Source organism: Chinchilla lanigera, unplaced genomic scaffold (genome assembly GCF_000276665.1).
Source record: "Chinchilla lanigera isolate Chin_1 unplaced genomic scaffold, ChiLan1.0 scaffold00012, whole genome shotgun sequence".
Lineage (NCBI taxonomy): Eukaryota > Metazoa > Chordata > Mammalia > Rodentia > Chinchillidae > Chinchilla > Chinchilla lanigera.
Genome location: NW_004955413.1, coordinates 8,879,833 through 8,903,520, shown reverse-complemented (window position 1 = coordinate 8,903,520; position 23,688 = coordinate 8,879,833). Strand labels below are relative to the sequence as shown.

Below are 23,688 nucleotides of genomic sequence, written 5' to 3'. Positions count from 1 at the left end.
TGATGTACACGTTCCCATTCCCCTTGTTCTACTGCTTTGTGGATTTCATGTATTCTGCTTCTAGAAGAGCCTTGGTAGATAGGCAGGTGGAGACAGACATATATGAGGGGTAATCGAAAAATACAGTGAATGTTTAAAAAACTTACGTAAGACATATGCTCAAAGCACGAGTATTTTGCAGGGGATTAATGGCAATGTGTCTTTTACTGTAATAACTTTTAAAAAATCCAAACATTAATCCTACAACTAAATGCTCCTCGGTTTAGCTGCTATTGGATTGGCCTCCAGATGGGAACAGGAGGCGCCATTTCTAGCTGTTCACTGTGTGATTCTAGGAGCGCCTGTTCTGGGTAGGTGCTCGCCAAAATGCCAGCATGGTTGACTGATCACTAAGTGTGGGCTTGACAGTGTACGTGTATTTTTGCAGTCCTCAGAGAGGTAACAAGAACTCGCCTGAGGTCCCTGGGACTTGAACTCTAGGCTTCTGTACTACAATGTGCTGTCTCTAACGGTGGGTAAGGTATGGGCTTGGTGCTCTTGGGAAGGGAATTACCAGCTGGAACTGGAATGTTTTTTAGCCAATAGGTTCACATTCCAAAGAAAGTACACCATTCTTTGGAGTATATTCACAAGGACAATTCTGTCAGACAACTTTGGGCAAGTTGCTTAATCTCCCCGCGAGTCTATGTCTTCATTTATGAAATAAGAATTGCAATAGTTACTTTACAGGATTATTCTGCTGGTGCTAATGCAAATGAAAAGAAAGTAATAAAAATATTAATGGCATTTACTGGGTGACACTTGCAGCACTTCACCACTATGCATGGTTACACTTGTTATACCCCTTAGGAGGCAGAGGCTGTTGCTATTTCTATTTAACAGACCAGGCAGCTGGAGTAAGAAGGTTTGGTAACACAGTCACTGCAGGGCAGAGCTGTGACGCATATTGGATTCTGGGCTCTATGTGACTCCAAAGCTTATGCTACACCATACTCCCCAGTGTGATTTCTACTCTCAGATAAATTGGTCAATGGGAATATATCTGTAAAATCTTAGCACTTCTTAGAGCAAAGTTGGAGTTTGCTTAGTGCACCCTTTCCAGTGTTCTCTCTGGCAGAAGGAACTGGCAGAGAATACAGCATTTTGCAGGAAGCTTAATTCTTTAAGGAACTATAAAGTTACAGTGACTCTAAATCTTTAGCGTTATTTTGGTGTTTTTTTCTTTGGTGTGTTATCTGTGTCTAAAAATTAATATGATGAGGGATTTGTTGCATTTTGGAAAAAAAGACAAATGATATCCTTCTTAAAACAGTGACACTCTAGCCCTGCAGTTTGAATCTCTTTAGAAACTGGCCTGCCACTTTCGTTACTTTCCTAAGGCACTATCTTTATTGCCAGAAGGTGGGCTGTGGTGGAGGGAGAGAGCAGAGTTCCAACCTGAGCACCATAAAGTACCGTGAGAAGCCAGTGTTACACAACTACAGGCAGAATATTCTAGCTCATGCTTAAGGCACTTGGAAGAGTCTGACCCTGGTTTCTAGGTAAAGCAGAGTAGGTAAAGTGTCCTATGCCAAGAAGCTACCTCCTTATTCTGTATCACTTTCATTACAAACTGAAAATAGAGAACTGCTACGCTCTGAATGTTACGCTTCCCACCTGAAATCCTAACCTCCAAGTGACAGCCCAGCCTTTGGGAGGTGACTGGGTCTTGGAGGCTCCACTCACAAGAGTGGGCACAGTGCCTTTTTAGAAGAGTCTCAAGAGATCCCTCACCCTTGCATCATGTGAGAAGACAGCAAGAAGGTGCCATCTGTGAACCAGAAAGTGGGCCCTCATCAGACAGTGAATCTACAGAACTCTGAGAAATCTACAGAACTCTATAGAACTCTGTTGTTTATAATTTACCCAGTTTATGCTATTTTGTTATAGCAGCTTGAGCAGACTAAGAACTAAGCTGTGCATTTAACTTTGGGTCCATTAAATGGCACTTTGGGTCCATTAAATGGCAAATACACTTTAATTTTTCATAATCTCTCCCAGCTGGAAAATCTGACAAACCAAATGTAATCATATAGTAAACTGGGAAGAATAAAAATGGGTTACATACAACCCCTCATCTGTCTCCCTGTAATTCACTGCAGAGAGGCTGAGGACACCTTTGGATTCCTTTGAGATGGGAATGGGGTTCTCTAATGTGCACATAATAAACTTTATTTAACATAAACTATCTTGAGGCCTACTATATGAACTGAAAGCAGACATCCCCAAATGCAGAGGTTTCACTCCCCTGTTCCTTATCTCTCTTTTACTGTCACAGTATATTCTATTTCTCAAAAAACAGTTGAAATGCCAACCAGACAATTTTTCCAAGTGAAGGCTCACTCGGCACTGAGGTACCATGGTGGTTCCCTAGAGGCACAGAACTGGGATCTAGAGTATCTTTGGATTTCAAATGAAGGGCAGAGCTTAACAGAAAACAGACTTTACCTACCATCTTCAAGAACATTTGTATCTTGTGAACTTTTTCCTTTCATAAATTTGAAAATAACCCCAGACTAGCTTCCGACTTATCACTTTAAATGACATTTAATCTAGCAAACTCAGTGTTCGCTGAGTAATAAAAAAAATATGTTGACATTCAAGACATTGAATTCCTCAGTCATTAATGGAGGTAGCAACAGTGTGTGACATAAAGAAGTTGTTTCAAACTCAGAGTGTAAGTGAACTGTAACACTGTCGATTGCTTTCTTTGGTTAAAAAGTTGATAAAAATAACTTCTTGACCATAATACCATCCCCCACCTTTTAACAACTGAAATTCAATCCATGAATCATGTTTGTTTTTAAGATTTCTATTACATAAAAGGTACATCCTCCTTCATTCCCTGGATCTTCTGGAGGCTATAATCAGAGTCTATCTAGAATCTTCCATGTTTGTCAAAACCCACGTTTGCATTGAAGTGATTTTTTTGATCAGCAATGAAAATGCTTACTACTATGTAATAAAAACATACCAAATTCTACAAACAAAAGTCCATCCCACCACAAGTGAATATGCTTGTATAAAAATTTTTATATCCAAAGGCATTTGTTAATTTAATATGTGTTTCTCTTAAACTAAAGGGCCTTCTTCTATAGCAAGACATATGGGTATTTTAAAGAAATTGTCCATTACTTGGATCGTCTCTTCTATGAGAGGAAGTTTATGGAAGGATTTAGCTAGAATAAAATGCCACTTTCCCACTGTAGAAAGAGAGTTCTCTCTGCTTCCTGCTGGGTGAGGTACCCTGGGCATCCGCTGCTAAAAGGCATTGTAAAAAATCCCTTCCTGTGGTTAAGGAGAAATATTTTTACTCCCACATCTGTCTCCTACCAGAGACTCATTGTATAAACTTATTGAGGAGAGATTGTAAAAAGATGGGCAATTCACACATAACCAACATGATTTCTAAAGAAAAAAAACATGCTAGACAAAACTGATATTTAAAAATTTTGAGTAGGCAAGTCAAGTTTCTGGACAAAGGGAATGTATAATCATGGTGGCTAATTTAACCTTCAGGAAAGTTTCCAAGTAATTTTATATTGTTTTAAAGCCCAAGTGAAAATTTTAAATGAACGTTTATAAACCATAATATCATATATAGAATCACTCAACAGGGAGGGATGCTAAGGACCTCTATTTAATTTTTAAAAACTCAAGAAACTGATGAACTTATTTCAAATTCAGCAACAAAACAGGTAACACACAAAACAAAAAGTTATGACTGTGCTTTGAAGCAGCGGCTCTAATCTGGGGTGATTTTGTATGGCGATGTTTCTGTCATAACTGGGACCTAGAGTGCTTCGGGCATCTAGTGGAAGGGGCCAGGGCTGGTGCTAAATAGCTTATAGTGCACAGAATAAGCCCCACAACTGAGAATTAGTGTTCAGCCCAAAGAGCAAGAATGCCGAGGTGGAGAAACTGCCCATGGAAACATGGGTTTATAAGATGCAGGGGGCAAATGCCACTCAGTCACTTTTTTCCCCCTCTTCCATTCTGGATCAGCCATTGCCTAAAAGCAGAAGGTTGATAAATCCAAAACAGCCCACTCCGTGTTAATATGCAGAGGCGTGTTTCTAAAGGGCCACTGGCTGTGTTTTGCTATGGCTTAGGAAAACAGAAACCACGTGTGCACAGTGGCACGCTGCAGGGCAGTGTGGGGAGTGGAGACAGGGAATACAAAGGCCTTGTGGCTTCATGGGGGAGGGGGACCACAGCTGCAGACAAGCTGGACCTTCCCAGTTCTGGGGACAGAACGTATGTAGCAGCAGGCCAGGGACACTGGTCTCACACTCCTGTCCCAGCTTATAGTCAGCCCGTGGCTAGAACCAAGTACCATCTCAGCTTTGCTCAGGGTGGGAGTAGCCTGGGAATTCACATCCAGGGACTGCAGGGAGCTGGGGACACAGTGTAACAGACATGTGTACCATTAAGCAAACTGGAATTTCCAGTCTCCTCCTATTACCTTCCGCCCAGCCATGGTGCTGTTGCTCGTCTATCCTTTAAAAACATTGTCCTGAAACTTCCTTTTCTTTAGGACTCTTTGATTTCTTAGTTGTTCACACTGAAAATAAAGCACAGTGACTCACCCCGAGTGTGAGAAGTCAGAGCCAAGTTGAATATTCTGGCTGGACTGAAGACCCTTTCCCAGGGCTCATCAGACCTTAATGACAATCTTAATCTAGCTCCTCGGTTCGTAGGGACAGCAGGCAGAGCTTCCCTCCTTGAGGGAGGAATACAGAAAAACCTGCAAGCAAGAAAGCCAAGCTGGCCTTGCAGGAGCACATTCTGCATCTCAGCACTGGCTTGACACAAACATGACCCACACCGGCTGGGTGTCAGTGCCCCAGGCCAGCTCTGAGGGCTGCTGCACTGTCCCTCTGAGCCGCTGCACAGCCTCTCCACGATGAGGCAGAAGAGGGATGCCGAGCTTCTGTAACGAACCTACTTGTGGTATTATTCATGTTGTCTCATTAATAAATAAAAATGCCCAGGATGGGCAGTCCCAAAATTACAGATGAGGAAATGAAGCCTCAGGGACACTGAGTCCCTCTGCATTGGAGATGACAGTTGGATTGCAGTGCTGCCACCTGCAGCATTTGGGTTTTCCCTCAGGTACTTGGTGGGGGGCTGTCAACTGGACCCTAGGTCAAGCAGATGGGCACAGGGGTCTCTGGAGGATTATCTCCCTAGATGGGGCAGGAGGAAGTGGAGCTTTCAGCTGGTACACAAAATCTGGAATCCTTTTGGCTAATGGATACATCCCATAACCCTGTCCTTTCTTTTCTCCAACCACAGACTTTTTATACCAGTATACATGTGTGTAAAGGCAGGCGCACACACGCACACCTCCGCATCTTACTAGAGGCCCAGGGATGAGACTTGTCCCCCTCACTGTCATACTAACCCCAGTAGACTTCTATGATGTCCTTCTGTCTTCAAGGCCACTCCTGAGGCCTTGAAGAAAATAAAAATCCAAGTGCCTCTGAATTTACAAAGGAAAAAAAAAAATTCAAGTGCCTCTGACACAGTGAGATGGAAGCAAGAGGTCAGGGCTCAGTGTGGCTTTCTCTGGCCCTGGAGGACCCCGAGGACAGGCTTCCCCCTGCTTCCCTGTTCCATCCTTCTTTTGCTTCAGCTGATGTAAGATTAGAGGCTTCCTGGATTGAGTTTCTATGTGCACAGAACTCCTCCAGTCAATAAAACCAAACCAGGAAAAGTACACTCTTTGAGCAGGGTGATAAAACAAGCTTCACAGGAGACTCGGGTCTCCCTGATTAGACTCTTTTTGTTTCTGTTAAAGACGTAACTTTGGTAGATAATAAACATGTACATTTTTAAAGCCTACAAGGCTTCCTTTAAGGATCTGAGAGAGTTCCACGAGGTACACTCTAAGAGGACTGGGAGTGAGGAGGCTGCAAGCTGAGAGGGAATTCAGTGACCTCCTCACAAACCATGAAGAAATTCAAGTTGTCAAGATCAACAGACTTCAAAGCACAAACTGTCAGACGAACACAAGAAAGGAAATATTGTCAATTTAGGTGAGTCAGCGGCTTTGAACATCTGAATCTGTACAGACCTCTGAAGTACCTGCTTCTATGTAGCAAGTGAAGGGCTAAGAAAGGATTATAGGACAATTTTTAGTTTATCAATGAATCTTTCTTCCTTAGCAGATTTTTGGATTAAGGCCTAGGAACAATCATGTAGCTAAGGGAACTGAAGAACTTTAAGAGAAAACCAAAATAACTTAAAATTTGCCTTTTTAAGATCTAGCTATCTTTAGTTTAAAAAAAAAAGTAGGTGCTTGGTTTGTTTAGTGGCATAAAGCAAGTGGGATACTGCTTTATGTCAGCAAACACACAATTTGGCATTTGGAGACAGGTGCGATACCTGTCTGTTACCTAGAATAGTGCCTGCCTAGCACATAGTAGACACATGATGAGCTTTGAATAATGAACAAAGAGCTATATAATTTAAATGTGCAAAGAAACAATTTATGTGGTTGTATTTAATTCACGTGAATGATGTTATTGCAGCTCTCCTGGATTGTTCTGCAAATGTAGCCTGCAGCCCAGAACTTGTCTACTCTCTTAAACCATTTGTTATTGTTCCTTTCATCTCTTAGACTTGCCTCACAATCTACAGTGCAAGTGCTTCCTTGAAAGCAAGGACAATGTTTGCTACACCCACACCTACATTATTACGCCCGTGATGCCCAGTATACTGACTACATGGAGGCATTGTGCTGTGGAGCAGTGGGTAGCAAACATTCTCTTTAACAGGTTAATTAGTAAATATTTTAGGCTTTGTGGCCATACAATCGCTGGAACTACTCCACTCTAGTTGTGGCAAAGAAGCAGACACAGACAACACTAAATAAATAGGTGTGGTTTTCAATAAAGCCTGGCTTTAAAAAACAGGTGCTGGCTGAATCTGGCCATAGCTGTCAATCTCCACTTGAGGGTCCTAGGGTAGAAGCAAACAGCATTTGGGGAAGCATTTCTACATTAGACAGAAACTATAGGAGGCTGTGCTGTTGATGAGGCTGAATCTCAGCTAGTTCTTTCACCTATAAAAGATACTCTAGTTTTGAAATTTCATCTGGTCCTAAGAAAGGATTTCAATGCAAGTAGTGTCCCTTAGGGTTACGTTCCAAGACCTCTAGGAGATGCCTAAACTCCTTATATATATTTTCTCTTCTGTATACATACTTATGATAATGTTTATAAGTTAGGCACGGTAAGAGCTTAACAACTCATGAAATAGAGCAATCGTGATATACTGTAATAAAGGTTTAAAACTTACAAATTTCTGGAATTTTCCATTCAGTATTTTTGGACCCTGGTTTACTGTGGTGACTGACACCGTGGATAACAGGGAACTAGTTGTACCGTATCAACCTACACATGCTCCAGGCCACTTACCCTCTGTCTATGGAATAGGGTGGAGACACAGGCCAGTGAAACTTATAGGTAGAGAAATGTTTTAGAAGACTGACAGATGTTTCCTTTTACCCCTCAATACCCAGCAGTCCTTTCCTGAAGACGCTAAGTAGAAAATACACCTAGGGAAAGAAAAGCAACCTGCTCATCGTAATATGTATCATTGGCCATTCGATAAATACAGAACCTAGGGAACTTATCTCACTCTGTCCCGTTAAACTCTCCTATAAATGCCAACCATTCTAACCTCTTAAACTCTCATCAGAGTCCTTCTTATCCTTTAAAAGTTAAAATAAGCTACATAATTAAATAGATCTAATTTATGGCCTGCATTTAAACTATCAACCACCTACTGAATTTTCTTTGTAATTTTAGTTTTTCTACATGGTAAACACCGAAGTAGACTATCACAGCTTTGCGTGTAACCTTTTAATTGTATGATGCACTGCAGATATATATATATTAGTGAAAAATGATGAATTTTTTTAATTGACCCATATTGCTCTGGATTGTTAGGTTTACATTTGTACTTGAAGTAGAGAAAGATACACTGGCCCTTATTTTGTGTTTGCTCCTGCAAGTTCTCTTCCTCTGGAAGGACTTCTTTTGCTGTCATCCCCCCTTGTCCATATTCTAAGTGTTCTTTTAAGCCTAGCTAAGAGCCAGCCCTCCATGTAGCCTTCCCTGATCCCCAACAGTGCTTTTTAGGAGCTTTCCAAAGACACGAATCACGTGCTTCTATTTTATAGCTAACTGTGCTCCGCTCTTTTATGATAAAGACTGTGTCTTACACCTTTGTGAATTCCTGCTCCTGCAAGAATGCAGTACAGTGTTTTAAACACAGGTGTCTGAATGGCTGACTCCTAAGTTTCTCTGAGCAAATTGCCTCTGAATGGCAAGAACTGGGCTTTGTTTCCTGACCCACATTCATGAAGACTGTTTCCATCTACATCCTCCAGCTATGGTGCTCATCAGCGTGACATTTCGCAGCACCTTCTTTCTGTGCTATGCACATTTAAAGAGTTTTAAGAAACTAAGTTTTCTCATCTCACAGCTGCTTTATAGAGATTAACAGCTTCTTATGGCTGCTCAGTAAGGAAAGAACCTTACACTGTACACAGGAACTACCTAATGAATTTGACCTCTAATGAACATGATCCATTTTCCAAGGACCCGAGTAATCCAGAAAGACAACAGAGGATTAAGGTAGAGAGGCAGGGGTGTCTCATAGAACAAGGGACCCAAGAACTAATGAGACCTTCTCAGGAAGTTACAGAATCAGGACTAGTGTCAGACTGCAGACTTGCAGAATGGGAAGGAATTTCAAAGACTACCCAGTCCATTCCTCTTATTTCACTCCTGGGAACAACAACAGCTTTCAGTTAAGTTAGTTAATCTTGGCTTTGGTTAAGTTGGTTAATGCACATATCTGGACATTTAAAGCTTCTGAATAGACGACAGCATTACTAATTCATTTTAGAGGACTCTGTCCTACCGAAGGAGTTAAATTAGCATTCCTCAAAAGATCTGGACCCGAGGGTTATTTTACATGAACACGCTGACTTCCCGAAGCCATAAGAAAAGCAGACTCCTGTTTCTGCGTGTTCCAGACACAATGTTCAGCCTGTGGTCAGTACAAACTTCCATGGAGCTCCTTAACAGATGAGACAGGATCCATCCACAGACAACACTTATGTTCAGGAGTCAGATTTTTAAAGAACGGTGGTATAATTTTAAGAGACTAATGTTTTGAAACTTACCAACTTACTAAACAAGGGGGAAATAACTACATGTCTAAGCCATCTGTCTTGATCCACAGGCTTATCTTAGATTCCCAAGGAGTGTGATGAAGATGGTGTGGTGGGTGTGGACATCAAAGACCTTGACAAGAAAGCCAGACTCACAAGGGCAGCACTAGGGACAGCAGTTGAGAGCGGCGCGTCCCCCAGCCCCTGCCTGATGTTGGGGCTCAGTTTCCTCTGTGCTTTCCTCCCCTGTACAGATGACCCATGCACATGAAAGGAACATACCAGTAATACTCTACTGCAAGGAGTTCTCAGGAGCTGTCCTGAGAACTATTAACAACTACAAATGATCTGCAAGCTCACTGTGGTGTGTGGGTGTGGTGGCGCACACCTGTAATTCCAGCACTCAGAAGGCTGAGGCAGGAGCATCACTGCGAGTTCAAAGCCAGCCTGGGCTACAAAGTGAGCTCTAGACCAGCCTGAACTGCACAGTGAGACCCGGTCTTGAATAAAAAAAGGATCTGCAAAATGTCAAGTCCTGTTGTACAGACAATGCAGACAAGAAGGGTCTTGCCTGGAAAGCATAAGATCATTTATATCATTCACAGCAATACTCTGGCCCTATCTTCTCTTTCCAATTACCTGAGGAAATTAACATGTTCTGCCTAAACTCTTTGTTCCCTATCTCCCCACCTTTGCAGTTTTTAATTATTTAAGAACCCCAGGAAATGGTGGCACGCATCTATAATACCAGCTATGGGGAGTTTGAGGCAGGAAGACCCCAAGTTCAAGGTCGGACTGGGCAACTTAGTGACACCTTGTCTCAAAAAGAAAAAAAAAAAAAACAAAACCAAAAAGAAAACCAAGTGGGGTGATGTCTAATACCACAAAATAAAAACAAAAACAAAACCCTCAGTGTACATGTAAGAGGAAAGAGAACAAGGTAAATCCCCATTCATCCATCACCCGGCCATTTAACCACAGTGAGCTCATGGCTAACCTTATCTGTTAGTATAACCCACCCCGATCTCCACTCCCCCAAAACCTGAGGCATCATTTTGAATCGGATCCAAAATCTATTCCATTCTCATAGGAAACATGTAAATTTAAACTTATATTTATTTACCCTCTCCTTCCTCCCTCCCTTCTCCCTTTTTTTCCCTTTTATGGTGCTTGGGATTAAACGTAGGGCTTGGCACACACTAAGTCAGCACTCTACCACTGAGCTATGTCCCCAGATTCCATTTTACATCCTTGCTTCAACATGCCTGATGTAAATTATTCACAACAACAAAACTGACTCAACATTGGAGGTGCGTTTAGGGCTCGACAAACAACGATTCAAACAAAAAAAGGACAAGTCAGAGGCGGAGGAGGCCTCTAGAAGCACCTGTTGTGGGCACTGCTGTATCCGGTGGGCTTCCGGAGGAAGGGGCACTTCTCACCTGTACCCGCGCAGGTCTGCTCTCTACCTCCAGGCCTCCTTCCTACTGTGGAGGGCATAACCACTTCAGTACTGAGCTACCACTGTGAAACCTTGGTTCCTCCAGTCACAACAGATCTTTCTTTTCTTCGCTTTGTGGCACACAGCAGGTGTGCAACGAACACTTATACCCGACATGCATGGGACACAGGATATACTCCTTTCTGCCTTGTATCTTACAGTTTTTCACATTTGTCTCCCACTGAATCCCCAATGCTGGATGAAAAAGGTATTGTATATGAAATCAAGTCTGCATGCCATATACCTGAGACATTCACCTGTACACAGTAGGTGCTCAACAAATGCCTCATGAATGGAGAGACTTGAGGGGAAGAGTTTGCCTTGCCAAACCAGGCATGAGGCTTTTGGAGAATGATTTCATGTCAATTATGAGCGGACTAGTCAAAATGGAATGAGTAGATTTTTCTTCACTGGTTTCTACTGCTTTCTTGTCCTATGTAAGCAGATTTGAACTTGTCATTATAAAATAAAAGGAATTTGGGAGTGGTCTCCTCTGTCCAAAAGTCCGGGCAACACCTGCCTCCAACCCCATAATCCTTTTTTTCCTTTCCTGCCCCCTCTCAAGGTGAAAGCTACCCATAGGATGGAATTACAGGCATGAATCTGAGACAAAGATTCTTTATGCTGTGTCTGGTCATTAATTAGCTGCTAGAAACTTCAGGACAGGGCTATTAGCATGCTCATAAACCTTTTATTTTAAATGTTTTCGCTTAGCCACGATTCTGATGTGACTCTCCTTGTAAGCTGGACCTAGGACATTTGTTTCTTAACATTTCTGAGGCTCATTAACTACTCCCTCCCCGTGGCTCATTAACCAGGCCATTAGGGATTTTGCCTCATCCAGGCTGAAGCCTCCACTTGGCCTCCCAGAGCCATTGCAGGCACACAAATGACAACAGTGTGAAGCCAGCTGCAAGGTTCTGAGGAGGGAGGAGGGCTGTGTCAGGTCCCCTGATGCTCAGGCAGCGACGGGGGCGAGCTCACTCACCTGCTATTCTCCCAATTGGCATGGCGTGCTCTTCCGGCGGCGACACTGAGACCATGATGTGGTTCATGTAAGCCAGGTCTTCCCGGTGGGAGAGGTTGATGGGCTTCCCTTCCCTGTGCAGCCCGTCCTCAGAGAGCCTGGACTGTTTGAAATCCACGGAGTGCCGGGGGTTCAGGATCAAAGGGTGCATGATGGGACTGGGCATCAGCTGGATCACTCGGGTGCTCTCCTGCCGGGGGCTGGAGGGCTTCGGGTGGGACTCGGAGGATGGCGGGCAGTGATTATTCTCCATGGGAGACACTGACAAAGGGTAGGACTCCTGGTGGTTGTTCTCCTGGTGGAGCCTCGGTCCCTGCGCCCTCTCAGCCGGGGAGAGGCGGCGGATCATATTGTCCAGGGGGGACCGGAGGGGCCGCTGCTCCGGGTCGGGAGAAGGCCGGTGATTTGTCGTGATGGGTGACCTAGGGCGGTGCAAGAGTTCAATAGTGGGAGGGTTGTGGTGCACAGTCTCCACGGATGGCCTGGGGGTCCTCTGGACACAGTTATCTGTGGGGCAGGGAAAAGACAATCAGACCCCGTAAACTGGCAGGCCAGTGGCCTCATGGTGGCTCTAAAGGCAGCTGGACCTGTTCACAAAGCTCCCTTCTCCCTGGGACGCAGCTCTTTCTGTTGCTTACACAGAAGTCAAGTATACATACTTGAAATTGTTTTCCTATTGCTGCGCAAGCTAGGAATGTCTACAAACACTGGAGCCGCCACCTGGATGCCGATAAACACAAGCCCAACTTCCGTCCTTTCTCATCTCACCTGACTCTTCCATGTGGGTTTCAGAGAGGCGAAGGGCCCTTAGAGAATTTTCTAACTGACTTAGAGAATATGAAAAATTGGCTGTAAGAATCTATGTCCAGGAGTTGTTATTGCTAATCATGATCATGACTAACACTGATGATATTTAGGCACTAGACTTTGTTTACAACTTACTCTTAAGCAGAACAGATCACTACTGCTCCTATTTTATAGATGATAAAACGGAGCCAATTTACCCAAGGTCACACAACCAATTGAGAGATCAAAAGCTGAGTCCACACAGATTGCAGAATTTCTATACACACTGCAATAGCACTTTGTCACGTAGAAACTAGGGCACAAAGTCCTATCAAAACTTGGTTTCAGCATGAACAGAAGAAGTCTTTTACAGAACAATAACCTTGTGTTTGAGAGACTTTTAGGAGCACCTCATTGCTGAGTGCACAGACCCTACAAATGTCAGAGACAGGCACAGATAAAAAGAAGGATGGATGGATATCCCAACAGCACATGCGCCCCACCCCACTTGAATTTACAAGCTCCTGAGGACAAAGTCAAAAGTGTGTATAGCTCAGTAATCGGCGTAGCTCTGGGGGTTGGCTCAGGGATACACCAGCACAAAGGTAGGCTCTGGGATCCCTGCTAAGGCTCAGAAGGACAGGGATCTGCCCATGAAATGGCATTTTCTAGAGGGTTTCACATTCATCTTAATGAATTCTCTGGTCACATATGTTCTACATCCAACTTAAGGAATTCTCTGGTCACATATGTCCTCTGAGCTGTCTCACCAAAAGGTTCTAAGTATAACAAGTCAAAGATGTCACCTTTGACCACTGAAGACAGTATCTACATAAAGAACTCATAAAGGAGATATGGGAATCTGACAAGGCCAGTAAACAGAGGCAGGGGTAGTGCTTTCTTCAGATTTGACACTGGAAAATAAGAGATTTTTTTTTTTAAGTTCCACTAGATCTCATCTAGCACATAAGGTAGTAAACAAAGGAAATATTGTTCATGATATTAAAAGATCATCTTAAAGGCAAAGACGATCTTATTTTGTGACTAATGTGTAATTTGCTGCCATAAATTCAAAAGTGCTTAATCACTGGCGTAGCTATCAATACAAAACTTTTAAAGTAACTTATAATATGTCTCTAAGCAACGGACTGCTATGTAAGTATATAAAAGAGTAAGGAGAATCTCAGTATTTTGCCAAGTACTAGCATCCAGGTTCTATGGTTAGATATGAAAAGAGCGATGAAATATTTATGATCTGCCATCACTTACCTATAACGGAGAGGAGAGATTCCAATTTTAATAATGGCTGAGTGGCTTGTACCAGACTAACTTTCCTACAGCTAGAAATGATAGAATCTGGATAAAATATGTTTGTAAAAAACTATGTGAAGACAGGGAATGATGAAAAGCACACAGAAATTGAAGGGGATTTTATTCTTGAAAGGAGGAAACTGTACAGAGAGACATATATTTATACAGATTTCCCCTGAGAGTGCTCGCCGGCCTACATGGCAGAGGGCAGTTACAAGATGAACAGATCAGTGCATGAGCTGTCACAGGATAAAATTTATAGATGATAGAATGGCAGAAAATTGTAGGAGCCTCCGAAGGGACGGCTATAGAATGCCATATGAACATTCTCTCAAATTCTCATCTGCCTCTTGAAAAACATCTGTAGGGGAAACACTAAGGAAGCCCCTCAAAAGCAAGAGTTGCATAGTTGAAAGACATGAGCAGAAATCTCAGCTACTGGTTACTGAAGTAGATACAAAAGTTCATAATTTGAGTCTCATCAAGTTAGAAGGGTCTGTAAATACGACAGGGTATCCATTACCTTATAATGGCCGCATCTTAGGGCAAAACTGAAACAGGTTTGCCCTAATGAAATGTAAGACCGAGACTGCACAAGTTCAAAGTGACTGCTAATAAATTAACTGCCTGGTATTACAAAAGTCAACACTCCAGAGGAATATAACACTTCAAAGTCCCTATAATGTGTTATCTATATGTTCAGTATTTCATAAAAATTTTCTAGACATGAGAAGAAATAGAAAATGTGGCCTACACTCCAGAGCAAGGCATTCAAGACAAACATCTTGAAATCACTGAGATGTTAGTACTAGCAAAGGACATTAATGTAGCTATTCCAAATAAATTCATGCATTTCAAGGAAATGATGGCCACCATGCGTGACATCAGAAACTATCAAAATGGAAACTGTTAAACAAAAAGAAGATCCTGGCACTGAAATATACAGTATCAGAGATGGGAAATTAGATTGGAGGAACTTAATAGCATACTGGAGATGAGAGAAGAAAGGGTTAGAAAATTTGAAATCAATAAAAATTAAAAACAAGCAAATTACAACATCAAGTCATCTAATAAACAGGTAACTCCTGGAGTCCAAGAAGGAGCATGCAGAAAGAATGGGGGAGGGTGTTAATGGTCAGACTGTACTCAAATATAGTAACAAAGACAACAACATCATCACCACCACCAAAATCATCATCAACAACAAGCTTAAAGATTCAAGAAGCTTAGAGAACCCCAAGCAGAGTACAACACGATGACAACCACACTCAGGCACACTACAGTCAAACTGCTGGAAACTGAAGTTAAAGAGAAAATCTTGAAAGTAGCTGGGAGAGGTGGCGGTGGTGGTGGTAAGCAGGAGGAATAGGTTCAGCATCCTTAATCCAAAGCATGAAACTTTTCGAACATCTACGCAATCTTACACAGAAAATTCTAAGCCGTGAAATTTTGTTTCATCAACAAAATTATTTAAAACATTTTATTAAATTACCTTTGTGTTCTGTGCATAAGAAACACAAATGAGTTTTATGTTTAGACTTGGGCCCCATTAACCAAACTATCTCATTAGTAAGTATTCCAAAATTTGAGAAGAATCCAAATTCCAAAGCACTTGTGGACCCAAGCATAAGGGGTATTCAACCCATACCATGTACAGGGAAAACATTCTTTTTAACAACCCAGGGAGCGAAAGTGACAGTCCTCAAACTTGCAAAAGAAGGCTATGGATGGGAAACTATGGGTTGAAAGAGACTTAAGAGACACATCAACCTCTTGCAGTGTTTAGAGTGTTTGGATTCTGACTCAAACTGTAAAAAATATTTACAAGATAGTTGGAAAATGTGAATTACTGGTTTTCAGGTGATGTGCTCATATTGTATTTTATAGAGTCCTCATCTTGTTAGACCTATACTAATATATTTACAGATAAAATGATATATCTGGGTTTTGCTTTAACATAACCTCGGAGAGCGAAGGAGGGAGTAGGTGAAGGACAGAGGAAACAAGATTGGCCATGAATTGATGACCAAAACTGGGAGTGGGTACATGGGGCTTCATTATACAATTCTCTCTACTTTGGTATAGGTTTGATACGTTCCATTACAAAGAGTTTCTTGTTTAAGTACTTAATCAACCCTGCGAAGGTACAGCTTGGAATGACAAACACCAACTTTCTCATTTTGACCCAAATGCATATAAATGTATTCAGGATACTGACTAGGCCGATGGAGTTACAGAGTTAACTGTAATGGCTAAGATTTAATAATCTTATGATAGAAATGATCTGCAGTCTTCTGGGGATAGGGCGAGGTTTTTTTTTTTTTTTTTTATAGCTAATATGGATTTCAATTCTGCTGCCCATAAAAACGAATTTATCTTTTGTCCATGTTTCACTTTTCATTTTTCACAGAACATGATCATTGGAAGTAACTACTCCAGACAGTTTCATTTTGAACTTCCATATATTTTTTTCTAAACGCCATTTTCAGAATGTCTTTCTTTACTTAAAAGCTTATTAAGCTTTAAAAATACTTAAGGATGATAAGACCATGTACTGAAAAAAAAAAAAATCCCATTTCCTGAATTCATTTCCCGCCTTATAAATTTCACAATGGACAGGGGCGTTGGTCAGTAATCTGGTTACCTGCAGCCTTTCTTTGAAGTTCTGGCTTCAAGGCACAGCGTGTGGGTGTGCACCCAGGGCAAGGAACTCTCATGCCAAGGGTAAGAGAGGAGCTGATGTAATGTCCTGGAGAGATTTCACTCTCTGTTCCTGCCCAGATCTTTGGGAACAATGAAGGAGTGAGACAGTGCTCTAGATAATTCAACTCAGATTTTACTTCTAACTCAGGATCCGGGCAGGAACAGGACTTGGAGGAGCTTGATTTATTTACCTCTCTGCAGACACCACTCAAAGAGGAAGTACTTGATGAAGTTGATAACATTAATGGTGGAGAACTGGATCTGAGGGTATTTAATTCCAGGCTCCTGGTGGTCTGGGCATAACCACTGTCAAGGCTGAAAGGTCTGTGATGACACCTTCCAGGCTTTGTTTCAGTCTGCAAAGCATGCTCCCACGTATGGAGTGGAGCAGGCTGTGACGTCCTGCCCTACTGCCTGCTGCTGCTGTTATTATAAGTTGGCAGCAGGGTATGGAAACTTATGAGACCAGAGCCGGCAGGCAGAGAAGCTCCGGACACAGGAAATGCACTGTGTGGACAGTGGGTGCATTAAATCCCCCAGATGTAGGAGTCTTCTGTCTAAAATATGAAGATTTTTTTTTTTGGTCTGGCCTTGATGTCTGGGTTTGTTCTTGGTAAGCTGCCCAGCTGGGAAACTGGGAAATGGTCCACATTGCCCTCCTTTCTGAAGGTCTTGATATGGGAGGGAAATACACAAGGAAGAGGGAGGGAAAGCCACACACAATTAGTCAGTGTGGGCCCAGAAGGATGGGAGGAAGAAAGCCCAAGAACTGGTAGGAACTGTCTTTCTCGTTGAAAGTGTTTTCTGATCCCAACTTTCTCTTTGTGGACCTGTTTTAGGCACAAATCATCCTCCTCCTCTTACCGCCAAAGAGGTCAAAATAAATCAGGACATTAAATGTGCTCGTTAGATTAAAAAAAAAAAAAAAAAGGTCTGATCTCTTCTTTCTTTTTGTCTTTAGAAAAGTTTCTCTACTTAAAATTCATGAAAATTTGCCCCAGTTTAATCATGTTGTCAATAATAGATAGCAAGTAAACCTAAAACAAAAAATATATGCCTTTCATGAAAGACATGGGTTTTGCCTGGGAAATTTCCAGGCATGAGTGAAGGTTAGTCTCACGTTTCAATCTCTAGACCAGGATCACACTTACACCTTTGTGCTTTCCCCAGGCTACCAAAGGAGTCAGGGAGATGCCGGTCAGCAACCAAGCAGGTAACTCTCATCAGTTTCCACCCACCTGGATACACATTGTTTTAAAAGAGACCACATCCCAGCACCATTTGGTAAAATATTAGTGGGAACTCTGGATGATATAAACAGCCAAGCAAAAGCTGAAGGCTCTAGGCTGTATTAAAGGCTCTTGAAACAGAAATGTATTTCACATGCATACTCAGGTACCCGCTCCTCCCAAGTTTATTGGTTGAAGTCCTAACCCCCAGTACCCCAGAATGCGGTATTATTTGGAAAGAGGGTTCTTGAGGTATAATTAGTTCAAATGAGGTTTAACATGCAGTATGACTGATGTCCATAGAACAGGACTGGACAGAAAGGCATACATACAGGAGGAATGCTATATGATGAGGTATGTGATGACACCTTCCAGGCTTTGTTTCAGTCTGCAAAGCATGCTCCCACGTATGGAGTGGAGCAGACTATTGGGTTCCAACAGAACCCAAATCTTAGCCATTACAGTTAACTCTGTAACTCCATCGGCCTAGTCAGTATCCTGAATACATTTATATGCATTTGGGTCAAAATGAGAAAGTTGGTGTTTGTCATTCCAAGTCTAGAATGCCAAGGATTGTGAGCAATGCACCAGAAGCGAGGAGAGGGCTCTGGAACAGATCTTCCTCCACAGCCCTCAGAAGGAACCCAAACTGGCCATACCTGGATCTTGCACTTCTGGAACACAGAGACAGTAAATTTCTGTTACTTCAGTGGCTGCCTAGTTTGTGGTACTTTGTCACAGCAGCCCTAGTAAGCTCATAATGCCCTTCCATCCTGTTCTGATTCCTTGTCCTCAAGGCACAAATTCTGCATGGTTTGGGGACTTCCTACTCACACTTCACTCAGGCATTTCAGTCTGTTCATCCTGACAAGTCACTGGATTCCCTTGTAGGGCCTGAAAAGACTATGGCCCCATAGTTTGGAGTATAGGATTTACCTATGTTTGAGGTCATAAAAAAACCATAAATCCTACGTAAGCTCCCAGAATTTTATAGGCAACAAAATGGGTAACTTGCAGGCTTAACCTTCCTTCAGGGCAGGAGCGGCTGCCTCTCCCCTGGGGTCTGCACAGAACACGTACTGCAATCTGCAGACCCGGAGGGACCTGTCTTTCAGCTCCCGGCTGTAAACTGTCTTGCTGTTCACAGGCAGCACAGGAGTCTCCATGAGTCTCAGTATAACAGTGAATTAAGAAATCAAAGGGATTGGATTTCAAATGAGCCAATTAGACCAGTGGAGGTAAACCTGTCCACCTAGGGACTGGGGTCAGGGTGGCACAAAGATAAGGCTGAAGAGCTTTGGAGCTGGGAGAACAATAAGATAGAGCCTTAAACCAAGAAAGCCCTTCTCTGGAGATGAAATCAAACGGGTCAGAGTCCTCTTATCTCAAAAGCATTGATGGCATTTCCCTAGGGGTAAAAGGAAGTTTCTCGGAGACTTCTGCCTCTCTTGGGAGAGTTATTCATGTATATAAGGATCTCTTATTCATACACTTCTGGCATAAGACAGCAAGGTAGCCCTAGAGCTAAAAGTAGCCTGAAGGAGGCAGGGAGGGTAAGTGGGTCTCCCCTGAAGAAGACTGAAAGCTCACAGGAGATGCCAAGAGGCCCACTGCACAATTCAGTACCCCCACTTTGCCATGGCAAGCAAATACTGCATGGGGACAAAGGTCAGAGGACAAAAGGCCATGCTGCACTAGGCCCTGAAACATAGGCTGTTCACCAGGAAGAAGGGCTCTTCGTTTCTATTTCCTTATCGATAAGGATGGAAAGAGGAAGTCAAGCTTTGGGCCAGCTCTTCTTCTGGTGGGATCTCTCATTAGCTGCTGCCAGATTCAAGACATGGAAATGGAAAGGGGGCAAAACCCTTCCTTCCTTAAACAGAAAGGTTCCCAAAATGTCATAGAGGAACCACTGTGTATGTGCCAGGTAACCTCAAGGTAAGGCAAGCAGTGCTGACTTCAAAACAGACTGTGTTCTGAAAGTAAGACTGGCATTTTAAGTGTATTTCCTTGGAGAAACCATGCTACAAATGGTACCCAGTTAATCCTTGGAGGTATCCTAGGGCAGGCAACAGGCCTCTCCTCTGCCTGGGATACACAAATCTGGTGTAGGCCCAAGGTACATGCAGTTGCAGTAAGCCTAAGAAAACTGGAATTTTAATAAAAAAAATTGTACAACAATGTGAATATACTTACAACTACTAAGCAGTACACTTAAAAATAAGATAGTGTTACATTATGTGCATTTTATCACAATTATAAATTTACCAAAGGGCTGGGGATTTAGCTCAGCAGCAAAGCGCCTGCCTAGCAAGCGCAAGGTCCTGAGTTCGGTTCCTGAGTTCGGAGAAAAACCCCCCAAAAAAATAAATAAATAAAATAAATAAATTTACCAAAAAAGGGAGGAAGACACTTCAACCAAGATAAAAAAAAAAAAAAAAGATACTTCAGCCAAGTAGTAGTAAGAAATACTGAATCATGACAATGAGTGACATTTATTGACTGCTTGCTATCTGACAGGTGCTATTTCAAGGACAGTTATCATATTAAGTAATTTCCTTCTTATATCAATTCTATGAAACAGGTACCACTACTGTCCTTCTGTTGCAAATGGACACACAAGAAAGTTAAGTCACTTGCCTAAAGACACACAGCTGGTAAACTGAGGAGCTGGGATTTGAACCCAGAAGATTGGATTCAGAGTGTACCATTATGCTCTTGGTGTCATCACGTACTACATGGCTAAATGTATAAGACGTCAAACCCAAGCTTGCAGCACCATTCTAGCAAGACTAGAGAATCAGGATGATTTTTACAGCAGTCAGTAACAGGATATGGCCTGAGCAGACAGAAACTCCCACTACCCTTGTACCTCTGCAGCAGCTGTGATGAGAGTAGTCTTTCCAGGAGTGACCTGTACCATAGTGCTGGTCCCCAAGCAGGATGACAGCCTGTCCTTCATTCTGAGGGAGCCAATCATCCATCCATTCGTTCCATTTACCCTGTTTTAAAAATCATGAACAAAAGAGATATGCTGGGGTCTCAAAAGCTGCCTGAGGTTCTGCTTGTTTCCCCTGGGCAGTACTCTAAGCAGGAGTGCTGAGATCTGCCACTCTGTCTCACGGTTAGGTAGTCTGAAAATTGCCTCGGCATTTTACGACTCCACAACTAATCTCCACAACTTTGATGCATCTTTCAACCATTCTCCCTGTTTTCAGGGTGTGTGCACAGTAAGTATTTATGAAAATTTTAGTTTGGTCAGTTCAATTTTGCTGCACTGGGAGTAAACACAGGATGGGAGTCCATCCTACCTGCCCTGAAATCTAAGCTTTGCTACTTGGTCTGGGGACTTTTTACTTTATTGACCTTGGTTTCTACTTCCTCGTCTATAAAATGATGATAATAATATTACCTTTTAATAGGGTGGCTGTGAAGATTAAATGATTTAAATGTTTAAGAGCTTACAAGGTCTTGGCATGCAACAAGCACCCAATAAATGTTAGCTATTATTCTGTGATTATAAAACGGATTCATAGACCTCATCTTTAATTATCTTATTAAGATTTCCTTCCTCCAAAGCAATGTTTGGGCACTTGGGTTTGGTGGTGGTGGTGGTGGTGGTGGGGTAATGTTTCATTCAAGAAAGCAATCATAGAAATGCAACTTATTTTGGCCATTGCAGAACATGTCACTCTCCTGCCTCCCACAAAGAAATGATTGCTCTCTACTATCTGCGTGTTCCCAGGGATAGTTTTAAGGAAAACTGAGGTACACAGAATTTCAAAGCTTGAAACTTCTCATCATGACATGAGATATCCATGTTCACCTTGTGACAAAAAACTGCCACTAGAGTGCCACTTGAAACTGCACTGTCCACTGTCACAGAAATGATCACAGCACTGAGTATGTGAATATTCTCCAATGAAAATAATAAAAATGCTTTCCCATAGTCTTTTAGTTGGGGCATAGGAAAGGGTGGACTGAAGAGTTTAAACGACAGGAGGGCCCCCAGTGGGTTGATGGAACGAGAATGTTAAGAGAAACATGGATCTTGCTCCTTCTTCCTATAGATTGTGTCTGTCCAGTTCTGTGCGGGGCACTCTGCAGAGCTGGTACTACTTGGAGACTTCAGCCAAGACCAGAATCTTTTATTTTATGGCCCAGTGAGCTTTCAGGAAACCACTACTCAAGTAGTTCCAGAACCACAGGACCAGTGGCAAAGGGATATATGCAGTATTTTGTGCAACAAAGCCTTTCTTTGGAAAGGAGCTAAAATCTGTTACTCTTAGTTCCATGAAATCTAAAAGCATCTGAGTTTGGAAACTAAGGTATTAAAAGAGGCTGCCAGTAAACGGTATATATAAAAATTTTATTTTATAATCACTTGCTAGCCCCAAATTTCTAAAAATGATTTGTTTCCTGGTTTTTGGGCAAGAAGTACAAATATCACTTATTTTGTCCCTTTCTATATAACCACCTACGTACCTACCATCTCACTCATGTTGCACAGATAAAGTGAGTTATAATAGTCAAAGAAAACAAAATTAGTTAAACTGAACTTTTCATTAGTAAATACATGATGCTACTCTTAGTTTGGCTACCAGATGGGTAAAAGTATCAGAAATTCTTGACAGAATGAGACAAGTGAGAACAAAAGAGATTTTCTGCTCTTTCTGGGTAGTGCCAGGCAGAACTCTGTTATGATTTTCTGTATTTCAGTTGCTGAGGGTGAAGAATGTGTCTTATTCATCTTTGTATCGCTTGGGTATAACAGTAGGATTTTAGAGTTGTAAGACGTCTTAGACAGCATTCAGTCTAAACTCCATCTTATAAACAAGGAAACCAAGAACCTGAGAAATAAGAAAGTTTGCCCTCATGATATTCTCTGGTAGAATGGAGGATTCCAACCTGGTTTCCTGACTTACAGATCCCATCCTTTAAAATGTTTCTCAACACACCCCACCTCATCCCAGTTTGTTGGGGATAGTTGTGGTTTATACCTATTGTCCTAGACTACTTATTCATAGAGCCAGTGTCATTATTCCAAGTATCTCAGCATGAAACATTATAAGGTTAACTTAATTATATAATATTGCCCTCCCTTCTCATAGGTAATAAGGGAAGAGAGTGGAAATACTGGTTTTCCTGGATGTAGGTGGTAATCTGATGACTGTTTTGCTCAAGGCCTGACAGGATTCTCGGACAGAGTACACTGTAGAGATAACAAGTGTTTATAGAATAAAGGGTCAGGATCAGTGTGATCCTCCTCCTCTCCAGGGCACAAAGGGGAAGCCCTGTGCTAACACCAGCCTCCTACCTCCTGACACTGCCACGTGACTGCTCGTCAGGAAGGTGACATCTCAGTGTCATGCACACATGGAGGAGATGTGTGGGGGAACTGTTGCCACATTAAACAAGACGCATTTGTTCTGTGATATAAATTCCCATTGTGAAATTATGAGCATCTGAACTGGTGAAGTTGGTGGCTGGGTGAGGTGAAGTCCTGGAGGCTGAATAAGCCTTGTGTTTCTATTTCACTCTTTGCATCACTGTGCCAGGCTGCTTAGGAGCCGAGTGGGGCCCCCTCTGGAGTACCCTATTCTGCCATTCATATACATATTAAGCATCTCTAACCCAACATCAGAAATCTGAAGTGACCTCAGCTCTGAAACCTGAGCGCCAGCCTGACACACAAGTAGAAAACTGTGACAGGGTGCAGTCAAAATGCAAGTACACTGGTAAACTGCTGAAAATGACAACTTTAAAAATACTGTGTAAAATGGTCTTCTGTCTCTGTGTATAAGGTATATATAAAATATGAGTGAACTTCACGTTTAGACATGGGTCCCCTCCCCAAGACCTCACTATGGACATGCTAATATCCCCAAATCTGAACCACTTC

At 42.3% G+C, this 23,688-nt stretch overlaps 1 protein-coding gene across 1 annotated transcript in view; it reads right to left on the bottom strand.

Moving 5' to 3' along the window:
• The window catches only part of Etv6 (ets variant 6), a gene marked incomplete at its 5' end in the record, with an annotated part of 213,600 nt that overhangs the window by 8,491 nt on the left and 181,421 nt on the right, over positions 1-23,688 (bottom strand). Inside the window, 1 exon segment of the mRNA XM_013511474.1 lies at positions 11,719-12,264. Coding sequence (XP_013366928.1) covers positions 11,719-12,264 — 546 coding nt within the window.